Source organism: Dermacentor albipictus, chromosome 5 (assembly GCF_038994185.2).
Source record: "Dermacentor albipictus isolate Rhodes 1998 colony chromosome 5, USDA_Dalb.pri_finalv2, whole genome shotgun sequence".
NCBI lineage: Eukaryota > Metazoa > Arthropoda > Arachnida > Ixodida > Ixodidae > Dermacentor > Dermacentor albipictus.
Genome location: NC_091825.1, coordinates 63,825,721 through 63,851,648, shown reverse-complemented (window position 1 = coordinate 63,851,648; position 25,928 = coordinate 63,825,721). Strand labels below are relative to the sequence as shown.

Sequence of the window (25,928 nt, the reverse complement as noted above, 5' to 3'; positions counted from 1 at the left end):
AGCTACTTGCAGTGGTTAAAAAACACGTTTTGCTTGATGGCATATTCAGTGAGGGGGCTTGGGAGATTTTGAACTTCTGTCCCGAATGTGTGCCGAACGTGCAAAAAGTGATAATCGGGCATGGAGGGGCTGGCTATTTTTGGTTTCAGAAACGAATCTATTTTGTTATATCTAGCGGAAGGAAAAATTTACCTTGTTAAATCAAGGTTATAAAAGCATGGGGATTTCAAGGTCAATTTCACTTACTTCATTATATGCATTAGTTCGTGATATCCCATTTTGTTATAACGAGGTTTAACTGTTCATTTATATTCCGCCTATGTCAGTTTAAATACCGCTGTGACTAAAAGCGACCAGTCAGCTAAAAAGCGCTTCTTAACCAAAAGCTACTTGATTGTCATCATTATCAGGTATTCACAAGTTTTTAGTTCACGTGCTTGTCTCCGGACAATGACATGTATAAAATCACACTATAGCAGTGCATTCACTTTGAAATCATGAGAAGCTCGTGCGTGTTTGCACACGAGGCAGCATAGTTCAGCCACAAGTGCAGGCAATGCATGGATGGAAAGCTCCAGAGAAGGTGACCTAGTTGAAACTGAAACCCTCATTCTTAAAGCAAATTTGCCTCTTCTCCCGACTTTCCGGGTGCTGCGGCTGCTGTTGTGGTCTAGTTGGCACATGCCGCCGGGTTTCTTGCAACACCCCCAGGCGGCGCTTGCCGTGTATCCCAGCTGGTGCTGCTGCGGCAGCATTTCACAGTTTGTGCATAAGGCATGTGCTGTGCTTGCTTTCCGATGTGACAGAAATGCATTTGCTGGGGCTGTGGAGGTAGCATGCTGGGCTGTGATAGTGCAAACACTGTCCAGCCACCTTGTGGCACAGAGCATAAAGCACAGAGCTAATATGGCAGTAAACAAGTGCATTCTACTTTTCTGCTTGTGGAAATTTTTGGAAGGAGTGTAATCAGGAACTCGTAGTCTTTTCAAATGTTTAAAATGTTTCACACTAGGTTACAGCAGTATTAGCTCTGTGTTTGGCTCTTGAAGCTCTGCGCCGCCAGGTAGCTAGAGCATACAGGCCACTCGGGCTGCTTACATTTACAGCAAAGCCCCTTCATCACAGCGGTAGTAGCATGGAGGGGCTTTGATATACGCCTCTGCCCATCCGTGAACATGCATAGCTCGCCTGTGTTTACCAGAACATTGGACATGCTCAGCGCTGCAACGACGCTTCCTATGCATGCTGCTTGGGTAGTTCTCGCTGGGGATTGGCTGCCAGGCAGCTATCGGAGATGTTGGAGCGACTTTGCACGCTTTCTTCAAGACAGTGTCACGACTCAGAGCCAGTGAAGGTGGAGCTTAGCTCCGATCGCTCGACAAACAAATCGAGAAGAAAAAGCATGGCTAGAGAGAAGGGTAATTTGTAATTTTCTGTAGCTGTCTTAATATGAGATGCTTCACTTATTGGCATGAATGTTTTACTGTAGCTGTACCCGACACATTTACAAAATTTTTGCTCACTTATTCAAGGACCCTTTAATATTTCATGTTAGCATCACAACGTTTCGAATTGTGGTCATTGCACCAAATGTCATTTGAATCTAATGACGTTACACTCTCTAGTTTGTGGTGTCTCTAGTGTGGCCATATTCTTTGATCCACTTGGGGGAAGTCACTGTGTATGTTCTTTCCAAAGATTGTGTTTTTATACAAGACCAATCCGTCGTGCTTTCTTAGATATGCTTAGAGAGTAAAAAGTTCAGCGTTTGGGACTGCGAAAACTTGTATGCCTTGTATATTCACTGTCTGATCTCACTTTGAGTTTTTGTTTAGTGTCAATTTAATCAAGACTAAATTGGAAACATGAAAATAGATTTGATTTGATGTCAAACAAAACTCGAGGCAGCTGAACGTCCTCAACTAAGCCTTGCTTCAGCCTTCTCATTCTTTCTGTGTGAAAATCAATTTTATCATTCATAATACCAGGGGTGCGATCGGAGATGGTTGTACGCCGCATTCGTTCGGTTACCGGCGTGCTCGATTGGCCTACTCCATACCGACGTCGCCAGCCGCGGGGTGCGGCCATGTTTTTGGTGACGTCAAAATGATGACACGCTCCTGTCATTTATCCTGTCACCGAGCATTTCGTCTGCTAGGCGCTGAACCTAACGGGAGCTGGGAAGTTTGGAGCAATCATACGGCTTCGCATGGCGCGTCTGGTGGATTTGATTGGATCCAACCGGTGGATGCAGCATGGCACGTTTGGATCCAATCCATAGTTTAATTCGAGAAAATGGCGCTTTCGTTGGGAACTTAGGTTGTTGTGCTGGCGTTTCTAGATGAAGGAGCAGAGCAGGTGGCAGTGCGAAACATGTTTGAAGAAATGGCAGAAAGTGAATTCCGGCGTCGTTTTTGTTTCTCGAAACAAGTAATTAGCTGGTTGCACAGAGACATCGACTCCATCATCGGTGCCAGTGAGCCACTGGAATGTTGTCGCTGCCTCTTGAAAAGTACGCAACTCTTCCCGTCATTTTTTTTTTCTTTTTTCTTCTCGCTGTGCGCGACACCACCTAGAGACGACGCAAAGAAGCTAATAGTTATAAATTGCAGTAGTCACACATACTATTATTTGAAAACGTGTTTGGTCTAGAGAAGAAAAAATACATTTTTTTAGATAAAGATTTCATTCATTTGGAAGACGAGAAACATTTAGTTTTGTAGTATACTGTCTGCAAGCAGACGACTAAAGACGGAAGTAAACTTCCGGGGAGGTCAACGTTTCCTGATTGGCTGCTCTCTCCGCCCCGCTGTCACAAATTTTGCATACTGCAACTTTGTGACGTTGCAGCAACCGAACAAAACGCGTATCGAACGAAATATCTCCAATCACGCCCCTGGTGTCTTTCTCCTTAAATGCTGGCAGAATTTAAAGCACCCGTTAATGTTGAAACACCTGCTTTAACACGCAAGCTCTGCAGCCATCTAGCTCACAGCAGCTCCACCATGCAACTGTTTGAGTACTCAGCTGTCATGTTTGTTCTTCTCTATTCAGAAATTAAGGAGCCAAGGTACAAACACGGTCCCTGAATGATGAGCTGAAAGAGAAATAATTGTCCACTTGGTGCTGAAATGACAAGGATGTCGAAGAGGCTCGACTGGAGGGAAGCAAGCCGCCATCAAGCTAGAAGCTGCTGTGGTACAGTAAGGAACACCTTGCCTAACGTCAACTGCGTGGGAGCAGCTGTTCGCTAGTAATACCAAACGCTGCCATCATGAAGATGGTGCATGAAGAGTGCATGTGAGCAAGCTTCAGCGGTACATTATTTTCAACAGTGTTCGATGAGTACTGCAATGACATGTTCGACTTGTCACTTTCTTGTTTGTTGACTGAACGTGCAAACCCTCCAAATATTAAAAAAAAATGTTACCATCAAGTGTTGTAGCGTCATAAATAATTTATACTACAGTGCTTTCTTCTAGTACCAGGAGGCGAACCCAACATGACATCATGACTCACTAGTTCAGTCTATTCCTGTCTCCACTGCAGCTACAGTCAAATGTGTGCAGCATTCCAAACCATGTAATGCCCAATGTATCGTGTATGCTACACTGTTCCAATATCTCCAAATTCTGTTTTTAGCCTGCAGCAGTGATTTTTATAAACTGGAGAGATTTTAGTGGTGGATACTTCAGGAAACCAAGTATGCTAATTAAGTGATCGCTGGAATAATTAAGTTATGCCACAAAATAAAATTTCATTTTTTTTTTTTACAAATTTGGTCTCCGTGACCAGAAATAAAGGTTATCAGGTTGTTCTAACTTTCTTACGGAACTGTGTTTGGGCACTACCGGGCAAATTTTTTTGTAAACAAACTATTGGTGTCGAGGGCGCCGTCTGGTGGAATCTTTCTGTGACATAGAAAGTGTCATCACGTGATACCGATTGCGAAGTGTTGGACTTCTCCAGTGGCTCAGTCCAATTAGCCACCTTTGTTTTCGTGTTGCAAGCATTGAATGTGTGCGTGTTAGCTGCAAAACAACCTGGTGTGCAGGCCAACAAAGGTACTTAGCAAGCCAACGTACGGCATCGTCCACTCTCGTCGGAGCATGTGCGCACGCGGTGCTATGGACGATGAACCTGAAGAGGCCACTCGCGCATATGGGAGCTGTTACGAAATTTACCTAGTAATCTACAACTCGAAGCACTCACACATCTCGTGTATATTTATGTTTACTGAGGCAAGCGGGATTGCACGCACCTATCTCTTGCTACTGTGTGCACGGTGTGCGGCCAAGAGGTAAGATTTCGATTTTTGTTGATTGCTGTGCATGATTCATGGCGATGTTTTGCCCTATTGCTGAGCGCGTCATTAAATTGGCGACGCATATGTTGCTTTGACATGGGTTATTAAGTTCGCACGACCTTTAATAAATGTAGCCATACACACTCTTGGCGCATCAGTACTGTTTGCAGCATTCGTCGAGGCGGGTGCCACGTGCCACTTTCGCCGGAAATATCGCGGGACGATGATTTATCACCAATATATTTTAATATGTGGAACTTCAACCGATTATATTTTTTGTGTCCTCAATCCATGCTTCTACTATTTGCGCAGGGTATTTTCACATACATATCAAGTGGGCACGCTACAAGCCCACTGTGCATCGCTTGCTCGACTCTTAATTATGATCACCATATTTCATTTTCAGTGACTCTGCTGGTCTCTAGCATAAACCAATTTGTTGACCAGAAGTTCAGCACATCACAACTGCTAACAGAAGGAAAGGCAGTGTGTGAGGCTGACCATGTGCAAATATGCTGCATAAAGGAACAGCATGAGGACAAATTCTGCCTAATTAAATTATTAGTCTTAATTAATCAGCTTCTAAAATATTATAATTCGATTAAAAGTGTCAATGGGAAAATTGTAGAGCAACATGAAAACCTGCCGATACAACTTTCTGTTCAATACGTGCTACATAGGTGTTTTTCCGAGCGTGAAAGAAGCCCGTGAGTACCCGGAAAGTGCCTCGAGTGGTCAGTCCCGCGGCAATTTTGTGTAATTTTGCACGGTGATGGTGTTATTGCCCTTGAACTTTACAAGGAACTTCACGGCAACAGCTGAAATGCGCTTGGAGTGTCCATATAATTGCTCTTGCCATAAAAATTTTACGTAATGAAATCGCAACGAGCGCTTCACAAAGGCTAGAAAATCGTCAGGTTCCGCATTTCACGTTGTACGTAACCTCCCACAAGTTATACAACTCGAAAGAAATCAGCCGCGAGCTTATCAACAGTTCCCGATTTTGGTGAAGCTCGGTGTGTTTTGGACAGTCCATGGGCCGGATGGGAAAGTTCTGCAATGGCACTGCTCCGGGAACAAGGCACCGTCTTTTCCAGCCTGGCTCGAATAAACGTAGTAAATTCTAATACATACAGTCCTGGGAAGTTCCACGTCGTACTAACCGAACATTTTAGCTCCAACGCCGTACACAAAATCTTTGCGGAAGTGCTTGCTACACATGCAGTAATGAATGGTGGGCTGCTTCCCCCTTCTCAACTTTATCAACCATGCATCCTGCTGCTGCTTGGTTTTGGGGTATGCATGAAAACTCGCACTGGGCTCCGTCGAATAGGTTCGGCACAGCGGCACCGAGCACTATACCATGCTGAAACAATAAACCGAATTACTGCCTTGGGGATATGAAAGGCAGCAAGCAGCACTGGCGTGGCTGGCGGCAGCAAAGGCAAGGCACGTGGTGTCGTTTACTATGTCGCAGCAATAGCAGCACCGGTCTCTTCTGTGGTGGCCCTCGAGGCCAATATACAGAATGACTAGGGCTTGGTATTGATTGAAAAAATTTTGCCAAGTAATCGTAGTCCACTGATAAAATTATATCTGGTGCTCCATGTGAGGAAAAGCCATGCTGTGAATGTATTGTTGCTTTTGCTATCATGTCAGTGACACTGTGAGTGGGCAATATCAAGCCCTCAGGCACAGTCATAAGTCTAGCCGTAGAAGCAACTAATGGTGTAAGAGGCAAAGGAACTTAACATTCTCTCACACCTGTTCACAGTAGCCCTCTATTTAGCATAGGTAGGTTGCTCAGGGTTAGAACTCAAAAGGATGCAAGTAGCATGCTACCGGCTACTTGAAATTTTCTTGAAAGAAATTTTCTTGAAAACGATAAGTTCATTGCCACTTTGCCAACCTTTCGTTCAATGCCCATGCACTAGCAGTTGGACCACTAAATGGAGAAGAGATCCGTATGTGTTTTGTTAGTTGGACTGTTGTAGCATGATATGTTCTTCTCTTCCTTGCTGTCATGCAAGTGAAGTGCAGATTTCAGGCCATCGCTCACTCGATTTTTCACAAGCAAATGATGGCAATACAAAAATTTTGTCGTGTAAAGTAGTGATCAAATAATCGGAAGCTCAATGAAACTAGCGACCGTCCGTCACTACATTATCCCCGCTGTAGGTGTCATTGCCTCTTGCTCAGGAAATCCAGTTAGCGTCACCATGGGGATTATTGTCCCTTACTCTTTCTTGGAACCGAAGTGGCAGACCGACTGGGGCGCCACCACTGCCACTCAGCAAACCTACTTTTACTTTTGAATAAAGCCAATCGACTCCGTTTTCAAGCTGTCAAAACATGTATTCCTTGCCTTTGCTAAACCGAGCTCCAAACAAGTGGTGACCTAGGACATTTATGTTTTTTTCCTAACACTTGCGATAGACAATGTTGCTCCTACTCCTGCTGACAGAAACGACACCACAATTACGTCTCCTGTCATCACCACAGTGTTTCAGTTTCCCAGCTATTGGCCCAAGAATGCCTGAGTTTGGCGTATGCAAGTAGAGGCCTGCTTTCAACCCCCAAGCAATCACTTCACAGACTGCGAAGTACCTGCACGTCATCGCCCCAGTACCCTCCGACATTGCTGATGCCATAGACGACTTGCTAGTGGCTACGCCTTCAGCCTCGGCATACGACGTTCCGAAATGCATGGTCCTGCAGCGCCTCTGGCCATCGGAATGGTCTCCAACTGCTCCTCTTCGAGAAATTCGGCAATCAATGATCGTCACAACTCCTGCACTGGTTGCATCAGTCGCTGGTTGGCCACTGCACAAGCGAGAGCCAGCTTCCAATTATGTGTGAGCTGTTCTTGTGGCGCCTCCCAGTCTGGCATTTCTTTCCTTATTTTGTAAAGTCTTTATTATATTTTATTCCCCTTACCCCCCTTCACCAGCACATGGTAGCCAGCCGGTCTGAGAACTGGCTTACCTCCCTGTCCTCTCTATTCCTACTTCCTTCCTTGCCACAGTCCGCACGCATGGTGCTGGCGGCTTCCGACGAGACGAGTCTCGATCGGTTAGCTGCACTCGCTAACCGCATATGCGACTGCGCGTCTGCGGCACAGCTACCTATCACCGCTGCAAAAGTCTCAGAGCCGGGAGACCGACTCTCGCGTCTGGAGGGAACAGTCGGCCTCCTACCAGTGCAGGAGAAGTTGACGACAGGTGGCAACCAGTGGCGTAGCTAGGTCGTCTGGCACCCGGGGCCCATAGGTCTTGTCACCCCCCTCCCCGAGTGTAGCTGGCGGAAAGAGGGATGTATTCAGACGCATAGGACACCCCCCCCCCCCCCCCTCACTGGCCCCTTGCACCCGGGGCCCACGGCCCCCTGGCCTCCCCCCCCCCCCCCCCTGTTGCTACGCCACTGGCTATGTTGTGGGCTGTGGATTTGAGGTTCTGGAGTGTCTGTACTGCTCTCCCGTCGCTCTGAAGCCACAAACCCAGGACTCGCATCGTGGGTACCTCTCGGAATGATTGGCCCTTAACCACGATTGGCCCTCAACCACGAAATTGGGTCGTTCTATGTGACTCCAAGGCAGACCTTCAGCTTCTGCAGTCAGCCTTAATTGCGATGCAAGAGCCATGAACAACTGCTGTTTTAGACCAGAGAGGTTCTCCATCAAGCCCTCATAAACGAACATGACATCGTCTCCCAATGGCTTCCGGGGCAATGTGGCATCGTCATAAATGACCTTGCTGATGATGCCGCCCGGTCAGTCCATAAAGAAACCGTGACACTTCCTATACCCTTATCTAGGACAGACAATGCGAAGGGTCGTTTACTTGCTCAAACCAAGACTGAAACTTTGTGGAACACCCCGATTATCTGCAACTGCCATCTCCACTGGCTGGATCCTACGTTGAGGCTGCACATTCCATCGAACTTCTTCAGCCTTGATGCAACTTTACTGTGCCGCCTCTTGTTAGGGGTGGCTTTTACGAAAGCCTACTCATTCCTTATTGGAATGACCGACACACCGATTTGTTACTCGTGCAAATGTGAAGAGACGATCAAGCACGTGTTGTGTTTTTGTAATCTCTATGAGATCGAATGGGCTGTGGGCTGCAGCGATAGTGGACCTATGGGCCCCGGGTGCCAGACGACCTAGCTACGCCACTGAACATAGCCCAAATGATACGTCGTGTGACGTATCGAAAAGTTGGAATGCGGGAAGACGATACCGTAAGGCTCGTACAGGCCTTAGTGGCAAGTCGAATCACGTATGGCTTACCGTACCAAATCCTGAACAGGGAGGAGGAAAAGCAGGCTAACAAAATAATCCGAACCGCTTTCAAAGCTGCTCTGGGCCTGCCTAAATGAACGTCAACGGAGCGCATGTTAGCTTTGGGAGTGCACAATACTTTCGACGAACTGAGACAGGACACCCTGATGCGACAGAGGGAGCGGCGCCTCAGCTTCACAAAAGCTGGTAGGGCAATATTAGCTATATCCCAGCATACCGCATTTATCTCATAGAGCAGGCAGTACCTCTTCCTCCTTCGATGAGACCCAAAATTACAGTAGCCCCAATTCCAAAGAATATGCATCTCGAGTACAACAAAGAAAGGCGCAAAGCACGCGCACAACACATTCAATCAGCGTACTCTAATAACCATAGGCACACTGCGTAACAGAACCCAACGAGAAAACCGCAAGACGACCGTTTTCAAGATAGCGCCCGCAGCAGCGAGCGAATTTCTTGCTGCGTCTCGCTTCAATGCCAACGAAACGGCGAGAACGCAGCGCTCACGGAGCTCTCGGCAGATGCCGCACTCAGCCACTTTCGCAGATCGCTTTCACGATACGGGCCCGCGTGTCTCTCTTCAACGTTAAGCAAGCGGCGAGAACGCAGCGCGCGAAGCTATCAGCAGTCGGCACTCTGTCGGCATCGCACATCGCTTTCAAGGAACGGTCTGCGTGGCGGTGCCACCGGCCGTGTACGTTTGCTCATGGTTCATAACGGTTCGACGCGGATGGATAGGGCGGATGGATAGTCGTTATCGCTCAAGAGCGATAACGACTGTGATGACCGGAGCGTCATCAGCGCACCTGGCGCCGCCATGGCCGTTGCTTTGCTTGCGTCATCAATGCTCCTTGCGGCGCCGTCCGCACCAGTTCGTCTCGCTGCGGAGCTGCCGTTTGTACAGGCCGGATCAATTAAGTTTCAGAACTTTGATAATGACACCGGGCTGCGCGGAGATGAGCAAATGGCAGAATACTTACGCATAGTTAGACAACTCCCGGATGAGCTTCTGTGTCATTTTTTTTGTTTGGACCAGTTTTTAGCGCTGTTCGTTTTTCCAAGTGGTGTACCAGGTAGGCACTCGACGTACCCTTTATAAATGCGCCAATTCGTAAACGAAGGCCGACGCTCCGAACGCCTTCTTTTCTATCCACGCGCCCGCAGTTCGAGCGCCCAAACCCAAGCTTGCGCCTCTTTGTCTTTATGAGATGCATTAGTATAAGTATTGCTGGGATAACGTATATTTACAAATTACAACTATATACGAGGTTACTACAGCCACAAGCAGCGGCGACTGATGCAAGGCTTTCGCGTGTGCTTCTGGCCACTTCGTTGCTGTCGTCTTCGACCGACAGCAACTGCCTGTCGGACAGCCCGTTCACTGTTTCGTCTAACTACCTCCACCCCCGTGCAATTATTGTGCAAACTCCCGATACATCTTTCCGTTGCTGAAGACTTGCTACATAAAAGGGTTTTTTTGAACGTGGCAGAAGCCCGCGAATGCATGCAAAATTGCCGCGTGACTGGCCGCTCGAGGCACCTTGCGTGTATTTGGGGCTTCTTCCACGCTCGGGAAAAACACCTTTAGGTAGCACATATTGAGCAACAGAAAGCTGCATGGGGGTTTTTCATCTTGCTCTACAATTTTTTCATTGACACTTTTGATCTAATTATAATATTTGAGAAGTTGAATAAGTAAGTATAATTTTGTAATTAGAAGCAATGCAAAAATGATCTGAGTATCTCCAAGCGACGGCAAACAACGTTACCTTGATTCTGTCCAGCTATGCAGCATTTGCATATTTTTAAATCTTGGGGCACGATAGTTGGGTCACCCTGCGTAGTGTCGTAGACGAAGCAACGGTTGATTTCGTGGACCAAACAGGATTTAAGGGGACGCTAGCAAAATACTAATTCAGTTTGGACTGATAAAGCATGCTTCGAAAAAACTGTTGGCGTTAATTTCGATATAACGGGTTGATTATTAGAAAAGAAAATGAAGTTCAAAGTTGCAATTTTTTAATTTCTCTGCAAAGCCCTAACTGAGGTACGTCAGTGTGACGTCACGATTTCAAAGTATCTTTTTTTTCGCTTTTGGGCCACGTTGGCTCAGTAAAGGTTCCCGAAACTTGCCGTATGCAGTCTTGGACCCTTTTAGAATGTAGTCTATCTTTACCGCAAAAGTGTGACCTATAGCAGACGCTGTCAAGATCCATGGCCTCGCGACGTTCCGGTGCGGGAACTTGAAAGCGGCGTCGCCACCTGTCTTTCGTGTTCGCGCTTTTTTTCTGGCTTGCCAAGCGTCTTCTCGCGGTTAGAGTGGCGTTTTTGGTACTGTGTAAGGGCAATTTACTAATACAGAACAAAGAATTGTTCTCTTTCAGTGTCCGTTTAAGAAATTCTCAGCGCCTAGCGTTAGGTCCGGCACCTCAAAAAACATTACAGCGAGGTGGACCTTCCACGGCTCTATAGTAAATCGTGGATAGGTGGAATTACGTATAGTCAAGCTGCTTTGCGCAGAATTCCAGCAGGGAAAACCTTTGTTTAGGAGGCAAGCCTTCATTGAGTACAGGGCTAGAAAGAGAGGACTGTGATCTATCTCGGACTGCTAAAAACGCACACGCGCCACAGAAACAAAAGCGTGTGCGCAGCACGCGCACGCACCCATACACAAATAAGAATTTGCATATTCGTTAAAGATCCGGTTTGCACATTTTATCTTTATACAAAATAAACACAGCACTGCCAAGGTGGAGTGTCAAACTTATTTGGTTCTGGCAAGATATCGCGATGAACAAGGAAGGAAATTGTATGCTAACGACTCTCGTGCATACTATTTTTTTTAAATTGTAGCGTTTGTAATCCCTCTGAATTCCCTATATATTAGCCTTGTATGAAGGTATTTTTGTCATTGATATGTTAAATTCAAGATAAAGTCTGAATTCGTGAGATCTGTGGGCCAATGAGACCTTTACGGGTCTGATTGAGTGAGTCCGAGTGAACTCGGCTGAGTACATATTTTGCTGTGTATTGAGTGAGTCCGAGTCATCCCGGCTGAGTATAATTCTGGTAAGTCTGAATCCGAGTGAGCTCGGCTGAGTAGAATTTTCGCGAGTGTGAGTCCGAGTGAGCCCGGCTGAGTAGAATTTTCGTGAGGCCGAGTCAACTCGTCTGAGTAGAACTTAGGAGTCAGAGTATAAGCCCAGCTTAGTATAAATCCGGTGAGTTTGAATCCGAGTGAGCCTGGCTGAGTATACTCGGAATTTTGAGAATGGCAGGCCACAAACAAATGGGATGAAACAGAGCACAGACAGCGCATGCCTTTTATGTTAAATCTTCTCAGACAGAAATATTAAAAGTGCGTAACAATAACAGGAAACTGAAAATTACCTAATTTTCTGGCTCGGCTGTGTACTACCTCCGGGATCGGACCTCAGGAGACCGCGTATATAGTTATGATGAGTTTAAGTCCGAGTGATCGCGGCCGAGTAGAATTTCGGTGAGTCTGAGTCAAATTGAGCGTTAAGCAAAAATATAATTATTTGACGGAGTCTTAGTGAGCTCCGTTTAATTTGCCAACCTATAGACAAGCACTTAAAAAACAAATGGTGTGGCACGCTTTGACAATAGGAATGACACTAGGCAACCAGTGTTGCGAACTAATCTCCCGGGTCGAGCAAATGGTTAATTTGTAATTGTAGAAAACGGAAGGTAAGAGAAGGATATGGTTGCCTTTTCAGCGTGAGGTTGAGGGAGGGCGGTCAAAATTTTCAACGTGAGGGTGAGGTGAGGACGGTACTTGCGGCGTGAGGGTGAGCGAGGAAAAGAAAAGAAGAGACAGCATTTGTTCACCTCTGGTTGTGAGACGTTGATGAAAATGGAATGACCATGTTGCATATAGTGATAGAATCGAGCACGGTATTGGCGATTTAAGTAGGAATTACAATTTTAAATTGGCAAGGACAATCTCCAACACGAGTAAGTGGCCCAAACTGGCGTTGAAACACCCGTACTTCGGATGTAGTATATGAGATTACGTAAGTTGACTGTTATTACGTACAGGATACTTATTGCCTAAAATTTCATTCCGTATATCATTAGGGGCCCCGTGCGCCTTATTCTATGCGCATTGCGAAGTCCACGCTAACAAGAGACGCTCGCGTCTCTCAATGAATGGCGGCGCACATGGTTGCTGTTGTGTGTGCGCACAATTCTGAGCTCGCATGCGAGCTAACTCTTTTTGCGCCAGCTCGCTCAGCAGGTCTTCCAGAGACAGCATACTTCAGAAATCGCGTGGTAACTGAAAAACGATGAAGCGCGTGGTGAATCACGAGTAAAAGCGTCGTTTCACTTTATAGAGTACTTGGCTTGGCTAGAAAACACCCTTGACTTGTTAATGACCAATGTTATTGCAGAGGAAACTACGAAAGCACGTAGCTGTTGTTGCAGAAGTAGTTCAACACTTTGTAAAACATGAATCGTAGAACCATCGGCTTGTTAAACAAAATAATACACTTTCTCACAGCAATGACCGCGCTTGTCGTCTGCCTCCCACTAATGCCGGCGTATAATCGCTATCGCGCTCACTTATCATCGTTTCCAGCATGCTTCCAGTGAACAACTACGTCCTCACTGCATATTGAAATTTTTTAATAAAAAATGTTCCACAGCGTTTTCCGCGTTACCACTGCATGATTCGACACTAACCAGTAAGCTTTCCGTTTCACTAAAGAAATGGGTACCATAAAAATTGGTTACCAGTTCTTTTGAAGCAACCACAGTGGTCTAGATAGATAGGTTGTGTTGATAAGAAAAGACAGAGAGGTCGACCTGAGCTAGTGCGCTCTAGTCTGCTACTGTGCACCCGGGGAGAGGGAAGGGGAGTGGAAGTACTGGGATGGATGATGATGATGAGACTAGTGGTGCATGTTTATGTACATTAGACGGCGGCCCTACTAGAGCCGCTAGTCTAGTTTCGTGTCCACACATTCTCTGCGTGCACATTCTAACAAGGCACGTTTGTAACGGTGATCCTATACAAGCAGCTGTGAAGAAGAAAATGAAGAAACATGAAGCTCACGGAAACGGACGTAAGTGGACGAGCTGCTTTCTTTTTTAAAATGATACATAATCGACTCACGGTTACGTTTCTGCGCTTTAATCATTGATCACCTGCTATGTGACGCGTTCGTTTACACGTAGCCGACGTCGGCCGGCCTTGTCAAAATTGGCAGCCAGCCGACACGACCGAGTTTACATGAATACATAAGCATTTGGGACGTCGAGCGACACAGCACATGGTCCAGTTCTTCGTTGATAACTGCAAATGGGGGAGGCTAGTCGACCGCATATTACGATTACCTATGCTCCGTTTATCTCGTTGGTGTGCCTCTCCTGGAGGGCTTTACCCAGTCCTTTCCCCTCCTTCCCCGTATTTCATACATGGATGGCTGCGACATGAACAGATAAAATGTATCGATGAATATAGCACTAAATTGATTAAGTAATCAATAACGCATTTCTATTATGTCACAGTTCTGATGTTTATATTCTAAAGCAAAATGTGGCATGTGAATAATGTCGTGGTGAAAGGAACCGGATGGATTGACGCGTAGCGACTTCCACAGGAAAAACATAGCATGGTTAGTCTTGGTTAATCTTGATTGCAAATCCACGTTAGTCTGGTTGTCTAGCTATGTTGCGGCGTTTAGCCAGTCGTTCGGCGCGCTGGTTGTCTGTTTCCTGGGCGATTTGTTTCCTCTTCATTTCGTTCCGATGTCGATTCCAGGCCTCCTCCTTATCAGATTTGTCGCCGTCCATACTACCGCCTCAACTGTGGTTGCGGCGCACGTGAGCTCTCCTTTTCAATCCTCCGACATGTTATCAGGCATGAGACGCAGCTGCCGAAGCGAGAGGAGGTGAGCGCAACGACGAGGAACGCGATGCGACGTCATACCAAACGGCGGGGATGGAAAGGCGTGGAGCTGCGCAGTGGCGGAACACCTGTGGCTCGGTGCTACTAGTGGCGCATGCGCAGTAGTGACTAAGGAGATAGAAATATCCGCGGCGAGGCGAGCGTTGTGACGTCATGTGCCTCCTCGGAGCACCGCCACGGCGAAATCGCAAGTTCGCGGCCAGTAAAGCTTTCGCTTTAAAGGGAAGCTGAAGAGTCTGTCGAATTCAATAAGACGCTCATATACGGATGCGGGAACTTTATAAACAATGTAGGTAAAATTTGGGTTTTTTTTTCAATTAGGAGCGACGTAATCGTCGGTTGAAATTGCGCTGTAGCTCCGCCCCCCGTTGAGTGAGCGAGCGGAGCGGAGACCGGAAACCGCGGTGTTGTGACGTCAACTCTAGTGTTTCGTTCCTTCGCAGCGTCCGCGACCGTGCCTGACCGCGCTTGTTTCTGCGTGCGTGCCATCGTAATCTGCTTCGATCGACCCTGCATTCCTTTGTTGGTGCGTCTGCGTGTATATATGTAGAGTGGTAGTCAACGTGCGTGGTAGTCAACGTGAGTGGTAGTCAACGTGAGTGGTATTCAACAGATGGTCACTACACGTACTGCATGAACCGGGAAGCTTTTCACGCGTTTAAACCGTCTTTGTAGATTGCCGATAGCTTTGGACAGCGCACAAATGCCGACGATCGCATCCCCGCTTACGTTCCACGAGGAGGCATGCAGGAACACAACACTACAGTTGTTTGAGCGGAAACGAGCTCACTAGACCGGCGAAAGATCGGCGAGATCACTAGATCGCGTTGCAAAAAACATACTCACCAAAGAGCATTTCCAACACGAGAAGATCCCAAGACTTTGCTTTCGTTCGCGTCGAAAGCACTGCTCGCACCAGCATCGTTTGCTTCTTCGAGAGGCCGGCTCTTCGCAATCGGCTCGTACATGTAGGGAGTAACGCCGAACTCCCCAGAAAAACGCAGTCTCTCTAAATTTTCCATTACCGTCTCAGAAAAACAGCACCAAACTACCTGGCACCGCGCTTCATGTGTAGCGGCAGCGGTCGGTTACCAGAGTTGACGTCACGAGGCGCACCGACCAATCACAGGCGGAAACGAGACGCGCGAGCTGGGCGTGTCCGCTGCTGCACTTTTCGTCGAAATAAAATACATTTGCGCTTTCTTTCGCTCAATTTCGATACGATATTCGAATTCGGAGGGTTGAAAACCATTTTGTACACATGTTCACTCATTTTTTCTGGAAAACCTTTCAGCTTCCCTTTAAAAGCTGTGTAAGTCTGCTGCCCTGCAAGGCTCTTCTTAAACCAAGAAGTGTCATCCACAGAACATATCCCCCTCCAAGTGCTCCTCTCAGGAAGCAAGAAGCAAGGAGGAGCGCGAAAGCTTTCAAATAAAAAAATCTTAGGACACCTAAGCACATTAATGTCGAATTGAACGCCACTGTGTTGTCCTTGGAGTTATGAACTCGCGGGCAAGCGAGCGCGTTGAGACGCTTGGCGAACGCCTCCTGATAGCACAAGGCCAGTGCACTTCGATCCGTGACGTCATGCTATTTTGCCCGACTGCCATAGAATCTAATGGGGACGCTCACAAATAAGCAGCGGTGATTTTAACCTCACCGCTTTTGTCACAGCGGGCATGGGAATAGACATGTTGGTCCAAGTAGCATGATGGCGTAAAGCAGAGTGCACAGGCCTTCTGTCTAGGAGGTGCTGGTTTAGCCTCAATAAAGAAAATAAAGTGCTGGCTTAGCCCAGTGGGTAAGACACTCGGCCTCTGAGCGTGGGATCGTAGGTTCGAAATTCACTACCGCCAACGTTTTTCCTTTCGAATTTATTCTGCTTTATTACACTTTAATTTCTTTATAGCGACTACCAGGCGAAGTTAGAACATAGGCGATGGCTTGCGCGTTCCCGGTAGCGCACAAGTGCAACCACGCAAAAGAGAATGTTGATATTTGTCCACGCTGACAAAAGCAAAAGGGGCGCCGAAGCGATAACGAGCAATCATCTTCGACAGATGCATGCACTTTACGCGCGCTTTGCGCCCGCCAAGGGATGTTGAGTGCCGGAAGTCCGCGTGCATTTTCCAAATTTGACGGGCTGCTAGATGCGCATACGTGTAAACGGCGACGCATTCGCACTATACGATGTGCTAAGGTAATTCGATACGCTTCTCTCGCATTGATGTAAACAAGGCTACGTTCTCGCAAGAGTTAATGCGCTACATGTAAACGGCGTCGCATCGCCTTTGCCAAATGCGCTTGGAAATGCGATGCGCCGCTATCGCATTAATGTAAACAGAGCTGGTCATGCCATCTCCCCTCACGCGACGCCTGGCGCGCCAGCACGGCAGCAGGTGAGCACGGCAGCAGCACGGCAGCACGCCCGCTCTGCTCCGTCGAGGCGTGCACGTGACGCGTCGTCGTAACCAATGGGAATTTAGGCGCTGTTTCGCTGCTACAGACGCCGGCGCTGTCGCTCAATGGGCCATTTGGTGCTTTCGCATCCATGATAGTCCTGCTAGTCTGTAGCAGCGAGTTTTTGCTTGGAAAGCAAGCTTTGGCTGTGCCTATGTGCTAACAGCTATACGTGGACCAACGGTGACGGTGATTTATCTACACCGCAGCACAACGCCTTCGGAACATTGTAGAGCTTTCGCGATCTGTTCGCGATGCTTCCGTGAACATGCAAACCAAATATTATTCTTCTGTATAAGTCGAGAATCTTGCGTAAGGTCAACCGCTGTTCTGCGACCTTCGAGGCCCCCTCCTAGGGCGTGGCCTATGACCTCATGCGCATAAATGCCAACCATAGCGTGGTTCATGTTTCGGACATACTCTCGAGTGAAAGCTTCAATTTTTCTAGCAGACGGGGGGGGGGGCGCACTGAATTTGAATGGAATTTTCTTTAACTGTAGTCTCAAATTATTTGCGGCATAGTATGTCCTTCTCGCCCAGCAATAATTAACTCCTGTGAAAAAGAAAAAAACGCATGTTCGTTGCATGTATAGGCCTTCTGTTAAAAATCGGTATAGTCTAAAAAAAAAGAAATAAAGAAGAACGCTGTATACTGACATGAACTACAGCTGGTGGCGATATTTTGTGACTGTATTGAACCACTTTATATCAATTTTAAGCTTTCCGGAATTTTGAAAAATAACCTGTGGTAGATAGCATAATTTTTTTTCCTTTAGCTGGATTGTTCGAAGAGGTGGACATCACTCGAATTCGAAACACCCATTCTACGAATTAACCAAAATTCACTAACCTCTTAATTACCTTACGGCACATATTGCAATGAGGCACAAAGATGGGCGAGTTGGAAAATATGCACGAACTCTTTGTTTTACGTCGTTTTCGCGCTTATTAATAATTATGTATATCGCAATTTACAAACTGTAGCCGATGAATTTGTGAGACGTATCCACTTGAAATGAATCTCGAGGATGACACCATTTTCGAGATATCATTTCTCAAAGCGGGGGACGAAACATATGGGCGTTCCAGTTACTTTTGTGCTTCAGTGCATAAAAGAACACTTTGTTATGAAAGTAAGTGGAACAACAATGCATTTTTGCGGCGAGTTTGATGGCGCATATCTCCAAACTGGTGTCATTCTGGATGTTCATTCCAAGTGGATACACCTTGCAAGCTCACCGGCTAGAATTCGTAAATTGCGATATGTGCCGTCAGATATTTCTTATACATGTACCGCGTGTTTCCATAAGTACACGCCTACGCAATGGCTGGCTGGTCCCCGTCGTCATTTTCTGTCAATGGACGAGCCCAGCTACAGTGTACTAGAAGCCTTCTAGTACACTGTATAGCTAAGCCAACTCATCAAAAACGAAGGCGAAGGCAACGCCACTTATCTGCTCACTTTGAACGAAGGCTTACCTGCATGCTGTAAGTCAGGAAAACGATATAATAATTAAAAATACACTGCACTTCAATATTAATAGAAAGACCAGGAACCGCGTACACTAGTAGAAGGTCACGTGGTGGCCCTCTTATGCAGCTTCATGCTTTTGCCGCGTGTGGCGGCAAAGGTTATATTTCGAAACTTTTAGTGATGAAATAAAAATATAAATCCACATTTAAAGAGAAAACAAAAAAGACATGGCTCGTTTTAGCGACTACGACAGGGAATCATTCCGTCAGCAGGGTTATCTCGATTCACGTTGTGAGCGGTTGTCTGTACTTTCAAAATTTCGTAAAACTTAACATGATCAACCTGTATACGGAACCTTCACTGTATGGCGGGCAGCACTATACTACGACTCAGGCAAAAGGAAGTAGAAACAGGACGCGCTTAACTGTCGATTATTTTATTAAGCATAACGTTACCATGCTATATACTGACAAAAATGGGAGAGTAACATATATTAACGATTATTGCAATGACCGACAGGCGCACATCCCCTCTGTCCCGGCCCCAGGTATAGCAAAACGGACGTGAGTCTGGTCAACTTAATTAAATTCGAAACGTAGGCTAATTGGTTGTACTTATTTGGGTGAGCTCAGCGCGCGGACGCGCACGAAGGTTAAGGGACATCGAAAGCCACATGGTGCGACGCAGCGCACCGTGTCGTTTTGAATGTCCTTTAACGTCCCGAGCGCTGTGCCCACCAGAAAATGGATTTAACTTCCCTGCCGTCATTTTCTTTCTCATCTTCTCTCTACATTCTTCTTAGCTTTTGCCACGAAGGCGTCGGAAACTTCACGATCGAACTAAAACGCTTCCTTTTGTTTTCGCGAGAACATTCACGGAACACCTCCTAACGTGTCGTTGAACAAGACGTCGGTGTTGACGTTGATGCAGCAGAAGGTGGCTGTAGAGGGTGACGGGCACAGGGAGAAACTGTCGAGAGGTCAGCCGCCCCCATCGTTCCTGGTTGGCTGTCTAAAGCCGTAACTTTCACTTCGCTGCGCGATGTCGGTGAGGCGCAGTATAGTCCAGCCTTCCAATTAGAGCTTCGTGAGCTCTGCCACAGTTCACGCTGTACACCGCTACGTGCGTGCATGCGAGTTCGCGCTCGGATAGTACTACTAGCGTGGCAACAGCACCCTGTCTTCCGCGTCTCCTTGCAACCGTCCACAATGCACCTGTTCTGGTGCCCGAATGTAAAGGCCAGAAATGTGTGCACACCGGTCTGTGGGCGCCGGTCTGGACTGTTGCAGGTCGCGGAGCCGCTAGTGTGCCCGGACTCTTCGCACCCCCGAGATGAAGGTGAGCAGGGATTCCGCGATCTGGACGTGGAGCGCGACTTCGCCGATCCGGGGGACGCGCCGACAATGTCGCCGGGTCGCTGGCGACAACACGACTGTCGCCGATCGCCGTCGGCAGAGGGCGCCTCGTTCGACTGGAAGAAGCTCGGGGAAAGACGCAACGACATCGTGACTGCGCAGGTGTGCTGCCGTACAACGCAAGCATCTCTTAAAGCCGTGTGCAATGAATTAAATACCATGGAGGGCTTACGTAGTACGCCGGTGTCTCTCCATACATACCGGTTATTGAGATCCTCAGGGCATAGATTCAGCGGAGAGCGAAACAAAGTCGGACGGCGACAAAACACGCCGCAGTCTGTTCTGAGCTCTATATTTGGAGCATTGCATCGAGAGTTCTTAACGGCCGAATCTCGTGCTGACGCCAAGATCCTCTGAAGTCAAGGTCTTAAGCGATCACGGTTCTTTGTCTCTATTTACATCTGGAAAGTTTTAACTTCTTTAGACTTCAGGAGTTTTAAGTTCCGAAACAAAACTACATAGTGGTTTATGAGGGACGTCTTACTGGAATGGGGCTCCGGATGAATTTTTACAATGTGGTTCTTTTTTTTTTCATGGTGCACGAATGTGTTTGCCTTCCGCGCTCGTAGGCAATGCGGTTGCCGTGGTCGGGAAACGAACTCGTGCCCTCGTGCTTGACAGCACAACGCCATTTCCACGCAGACATCCGCATTGTGTTCTTAGAGGTTTGTTCTAACCACAAGCTGTGTTTTGTTAGGTTTCGGACCACTGCGTTTTATTGGGTTGGTATTAGACCCGCTCCCGTGCAACTTTGAGGTTTGCGCGAACCAGACGGCTGCAAACGCACGTCGTTTGTCGCAGCGATGCAGGGAAAGCTACCGCTCGCGTTATCTATTAACAGTCGAGAAAATGCTCAGTACGAAGGAAGGAAACATGAGAAAAGAACTACATGTAACGGGCGTTCTTCTATTTATGTCTTTCCCGCTGTTAATTCGATATCCCCAGCTACTGCACGCCAATTCGACTGTCTTCCGCATGTACACCCGTGAGCAAAAGTATACGGACCAGAGATTGTGCGATAAAACTCATTTTCTCCTCTGTCTGCGAACGCAACATGAAATTAAAGAGTGCATTCCCAACTTGGCATTACAAATTTCCTATTGCACTCGTCAGTTTCCGTTTATGCCTGCTAATTACAAAGAAATTCTGTTGCTTTCCGGCGACCCTGGGGTTCGTATACTTTTGCTCACGGGTGTACAGGGACAGGAACCGTTTGCGTGTTTCATAAAGAGGAGGGAGTGCTTATTGCACGTTTATTTTTAACACTAATTGCACACTCGTCGCACCTCTCGCTGCCGTTTCATTCGCAGTCGATGAGCGTATTCCTGTGCGTCGCCGTGTTCTGGCTGGGCGCCGTCATGGTTCCCGTGTACACGTTCTCGTACCTGTCCTACGTCCGAGATGTCAGCAGCGCGCCCCTGCTGCAAGAGACGGTCGACCGCGACATCCTCGACCTGGCCCTCTTCACCAGGGTCAGGAACGCCAGCGATCCGCCGCTGCTGGCTCGACGGGGACGCTCGGATCTTTCGTCACGGCCGGCGACCGCTGCACCGACCGACAGCGTCGACAGGACTCGTAGATCTCCAGCGGCGTCCCACCGTGGCTACGCGGTCTCCCGCCGATTTAACACGAAGGCTCGAACGCCCGGTAGACCGCGAGCAACGTCGTCGCGCCGGCGTGTCAGCGTCGCCCGGCGATTCACTGCGACGGCTCGAACGTTCAGGTCACGAGCAACGTCGCTCAGGAGCTTCAGCTCCACTCGCGGTTTCACTGTGCCGGGAGCGTCTCCCTGGGACAGTTTCATCACACAACCGGTGACTGCCGTCTCTGAGACGAAGCTGCCATCACTGGCCGTCAGCGTTTCGTCGAGACGAAGTTCGCTTGGTCCAGTGGCTGCCGATACCACGACGACAACCCCGATACGTTGGCCGCTCCCAGTGAACGACGGGCTCGACGTGGCAGCAAAGAGACCCGACGCAAAAAGGGCGACTACGCAGCCCTCCGAGGCCACCTCGTCGCTGGAATCGCAGCGCGACCCTCGTCACACTCGGCTGCCAGAGTCTCCTGCCGCTAAAACCGTCGCCGGCCTGGACTCTTGGACAAGTGTGTCTTTCCCCGAAACCACAGGTGCAAGCTTTTGGACACGCACACCCTTTACCGAAACCACTGAGACAAGCTCTCGGACAACGATGGCCTTCCACGAATACACTGCGAGCACACCAGCTGTCGAGTCTCGCGGGTTAGATCGCGCGCATACGGTCGATTCCGCCAGAACCGGAATAATGGCGACTCGCGCGGTCATCGACGAGTCGCCCCGCGCGCACGAAACTGAGCTCCAAGACAGTACTAGCGCGGTCGGTTTAAACGAACTCACCTTCAGTGAAGGTCCTACAGGAAACGAGAGCACGGGCACTGTGCATCCGGCTGTCGTTGGACGATACGGCACGGAGTCGGACGGCACTTCGTCTACAGAAGTGCCCTACGTAGTGTTCGGCGGACGTCCGAGGAAAGGCGCGATGCCTGGAGGAACGACCGATGAGCGTTCGCATTGGGAGTATGGCGAGGACGGCGACAATGACGAGGCGTTATCGGCGCGATTGAAAGATCAAAGAACTGTCATCGTTCGCGACTCGCATCGCTCTGCAGAAGAGGCAGTTACCGGAAGAAAAATCTGGAAAAAGAGATTCACTGCGACTATGAGACGCAATACAGTTTGACAAAGGTTTCTCTCTTCTTCCTGTGTGGCGTCGTGAGAGCGATTACAAAGCGCATACGATGGTCGCAGATCGCTGCGGTTGCAAGTCTGCTCTCTTCTTTACGTTAAAATTGAGGAATTTGTTGTCTACACCATAAAGTCGAATATTTGTGTACAATCAACTCACGATATTTTTCAATGAAATAAAAATAATGAACCATAATATATGCAAGTACTGTCTATCGGCTGAAGTTACGTGAAACATCCGAAATAAACTTAAGCAGAGCTTGCTGTTGAACTGGTTGGCAATGATGATAAAAATGAAAAATGCGCCAAGCAACAGCACAATAAAAAGACAGAGACAGTGCTTAACTAAACAATTATCGTGTTTTACGTGCCAAAACCACTTTCTGATTATGAGGCACACCGTAATGGGGGACTCTGGAAATTTCGACCGCCTGGGGTTTTTTATCTTGCACCTAAATCTAAGTACATGGATGTTTTCGCATTTCGCCCCCATCGAAATGCGGCCGCCGTAGCTGGGATTGGATCCCGCGACTTCGTGCTTAGCAGCTTAAGAGTGCTTGTGTCTGCCTGTTCTACAAATGCTGATTGTAGAATCGCCGATGAGGCGTCAAGTTACCTTCCTTCGCCGAACCTAAGCCAAGGCGCGCGTATCTAGCAGTCAGTCTAGCATAGGAAAAAAACAGTGAGCGCCAAGAGGGAAAAGGAACAGGCAACTGGAAGAACAAAACAGAGCTATAAAAGAAAAATGAATAAAATTAGACTCGGAACATTAAGGGACATTTGAAATACAACAATCAAAATATCTAATAAATTAAACAGTCCTTTTGTGTCGCCAAAAATTATGCGTTTCTCTTCTATCGCAAACACCAGAGACCAGTGCAGCTGTAGGAAAGCCAAGGAGGATATATAAAAATTTTTATATATCCTCCTTGAGGAAAGCCAATAAAGTAGTGCCAAACCGCACACAAGGCACACGAGCGCCGGCAACGCGTCCCTACGGCGTCCGCAAACGGCGTTTACTACGGCGTCCGCGATTCGCTTGGCCAACGCCTTAGTAGACACCGCCGTTGTCTCCGTTCTACGGAGCGGCTGGCAAGGAGCAGCACATTGAGGCACCCTAGCAGCCGCCGGAGATGACCACCCTTCCTCCCTCGCCTCACCGCCCTGCCTCGCGCGCCACGGGAGAGGGCACGCGCTTCCGGGCCGCGTTCCTCGCTCACGTGATTGCCCATCTCCCTCACCCTGCTGGCGCTGAGCATGGGTTGCAGCATAGAGTTTCCTACAAGAATTACTAGAGGAAACTCTGGCACTAGTGTCTACGGCAGCTGCCATAGAGATTCTCACTACATTACCTAGAGGGAAATCTACCGCTGCTGCGCTGTGGTATGCGTGGGAATGCCGGTATATTGTGGATTCGGATTGGCATCGTTTTAGTAGAGACAGGACTCCTTGAAGACGCGCTTGGCAAGTACCATAGAGTTTCTCACTACATTACCTAGAGGGAAATATGGCGCTGCTGCGCTGTGGTATGCATGGGAATGCCGGTATATTGTGACTTCGGATTGGCATCGTTCTCGTAGAGACAGGACACCTTGAAGACGCGCTTGGCAAGTACCGTTCCGTCTGTCACACTGATTCATTTTCTACTAAAGCAACACGTAAAAATCTGTTTTAGCTTTATTATTACGCGAAAACATGTTTTGTTTAACTATGAGAACTTGTTATTGTGTGTACGACTACATGTTACGTAAGAAGTATCAGCGGGCCGCTAAAGTTGGAGGACAGACGACAAGGTTCACGCTTGCTTTGAAACAGTTGGTCGTCTGTTGTTGCTTTTCCTTGCTTTGTCATGCATCGTGGGTGAGTAAAGATGTAATATGCGTGAATGGAAACATTTTATGAAGATTTTACTTTGAGAACGCGTTATTTGCGTAGCCATATCCACGTTTTAGACGAAGCCTCTTACAACACCAGCCAACACGAGCCTCGCAGACACATATACCGTCATTCCCATGACGGCACGGTGCCCCCTTAAGAAACTCCCATAGACGGCGGCGCCAGATTACCCTCTAGGTGTGATAGTGAGAAACTCTATGGCAAGTACCGTTCCGTCTGTCGCAATGATTCATTTTCTACTAGAACAGCACGTGAAATGCTGTTTTAGCTTTATTATTATGCGAAAACATGTTTTGTTTAACTATGAGAACTTGTTATTGTGTGTACGACTACATGTTAAGTAAAAAGTATCAGCGGGCCGCTAAAGTTGGAGGACAGACGACAAGGTTCGCGCTCGCTTTGAAACAGTTTGTCGTCTGTTCTTGCTTTTCTTCGCTTGGTCATGCATCGTGGGTGAGTAAAGATGTAATATGCGTGAATGGAAACATTTTATGAAGATTTTACTTTGAGAACGCGTTATTTGCGTAGCCATATCCACGTTTTAGACGAAGCCTCTTACAACACCAGCCAAGACGAGCCTCGCAGACACATATACCGTCATTCCCATGACGGCACGGCGCCCCCTAAAGAAACTCCCATAGACGGTGGCGCCAGATTACCCTCTAGGTGTTATAGTGAGAAACACTATGGCAGCTGCAAAGGGAGCGGTTGTCCCAGCATGGGAAGTATGGGAAGTACATGGATTTGCCTAAACTACGTCCTTTTGGCTTCAAACGGCTTTGTGACTTTGTAAACTCGTCATTTTCAACAGTGTATTGCGCAACAAATAATTAAATAAACATCATTAAAATTGCCCGACGAGAGGATTCGAACACAGAGACTCTAGCACATACGCCTGACATTCAAACCATTACGCCACGAACGCATGTATCGACAAGCGAATGAAACGCCCTTATGAATTTATCGTGGGCATGCCAGTGCCTTGAGACGCTTGGCGCGTTTCGATTTGGCCATCTGGACATGCTCAATCGTTGCAATTAATAGCATATGTACGCGTTCCCGGCGTCTTCTGCACTTCGAAGAATATAGATTGCGCTGAAATATACGATATTAAGATTTATATGGCGTAATATACGAAGCCACAAGAACGTCTGAATCCACAAGCATGAAGATCAGACAAATCCATGTACTTCCCATCATTCCCATGGTAGGACAACGACTGCAACGCCAGAGTTCCCTCTAGTAATTTTTGCAGGAAACTCTATGGGTTGCAGAAGATAATGCCTGCCTTTCCTCCTTTCTCACAAGAACCACTTCTCTCTCCTTCTCCCCCGCTCGGCTCCACCCACCCTCGCCGCGTCGCTATGCTATGTTTATATTCTGATTTCACTTTCTCTCTCTCAACTCTCTCTCCCCCAGC

At 47.7% G+C, this 25,928-nt stretch overlaps 2 protein-coding genes across 5 annotated transcripts in view; both read left to right on the top strand.

The window, feature by feature from the left end:
- LOC135911730 (uncharacterized) overlaps positions 1–3,436 on the top strand; it is a 33,499-nt gene extending 30,063 nt beyond the window's left edge. For all 4 annotated transcript variants that reach the window (XM_070538427.1, XM_070538426.1, XM_065444079.2 and 1 more), the window contains one exon: positions 3,055–3,436. In XM_070538427.1, coding sequence (XP_070394528.1) covers positions 3,055–3,093 — 39 coding nt within the window. In that variant the 3' untranslated portion in view covers positions 3,094–3,436. The remainder of the gene's footprint in view (positions 1–3,054) is intronic.
- A 10,246-nt stretch (positions 3,437–13,682) lies between these two features.
- On the top strand, positions 13,683–22,626 carry LOC135911700 (uncharacterized). The gene is made up of 4 exons (XM_070539603.1): positions 13,683–13,696; positions 14,395–14,456; positions 19,765–19,992; positions 21,201–22,626. Exons 3-4 carry the CDS (start codon positions 19,879–19,881, stop codon positions 22,605–22,607), a joined length of 1,521 nt encoding a protein of 506 aa, XP_070395704.1. The 5' UTR covers positions 13,683–13,696; positions 14,395–14,456; positions 19,765–19,878; the 3' UTR covers positions 22,608–22,626.
- The last annotated feature ends 3,302 nt before the right edge of the window (positions 22,627–25,928 follow it).

What these genes read in the sequence shown, in the direction of transcription:
- LOC135911700 (XM_070539603.1), top strand. Translation starts at nt 19,879, where the DNA reads ATGTCGCCGGGTCGCTGGCGACAACACGACTGTCGCCGATCGCCGTCG. An exon ending in ACGACATCGTGACTGCGCAG is followed by an intron (nt 19,993 to 21,200) that starts GTGTGCTGCCGT and finishes TTTCATTCGCAG; the next exon opens with TCGATGAGCGTATTCCTGTG.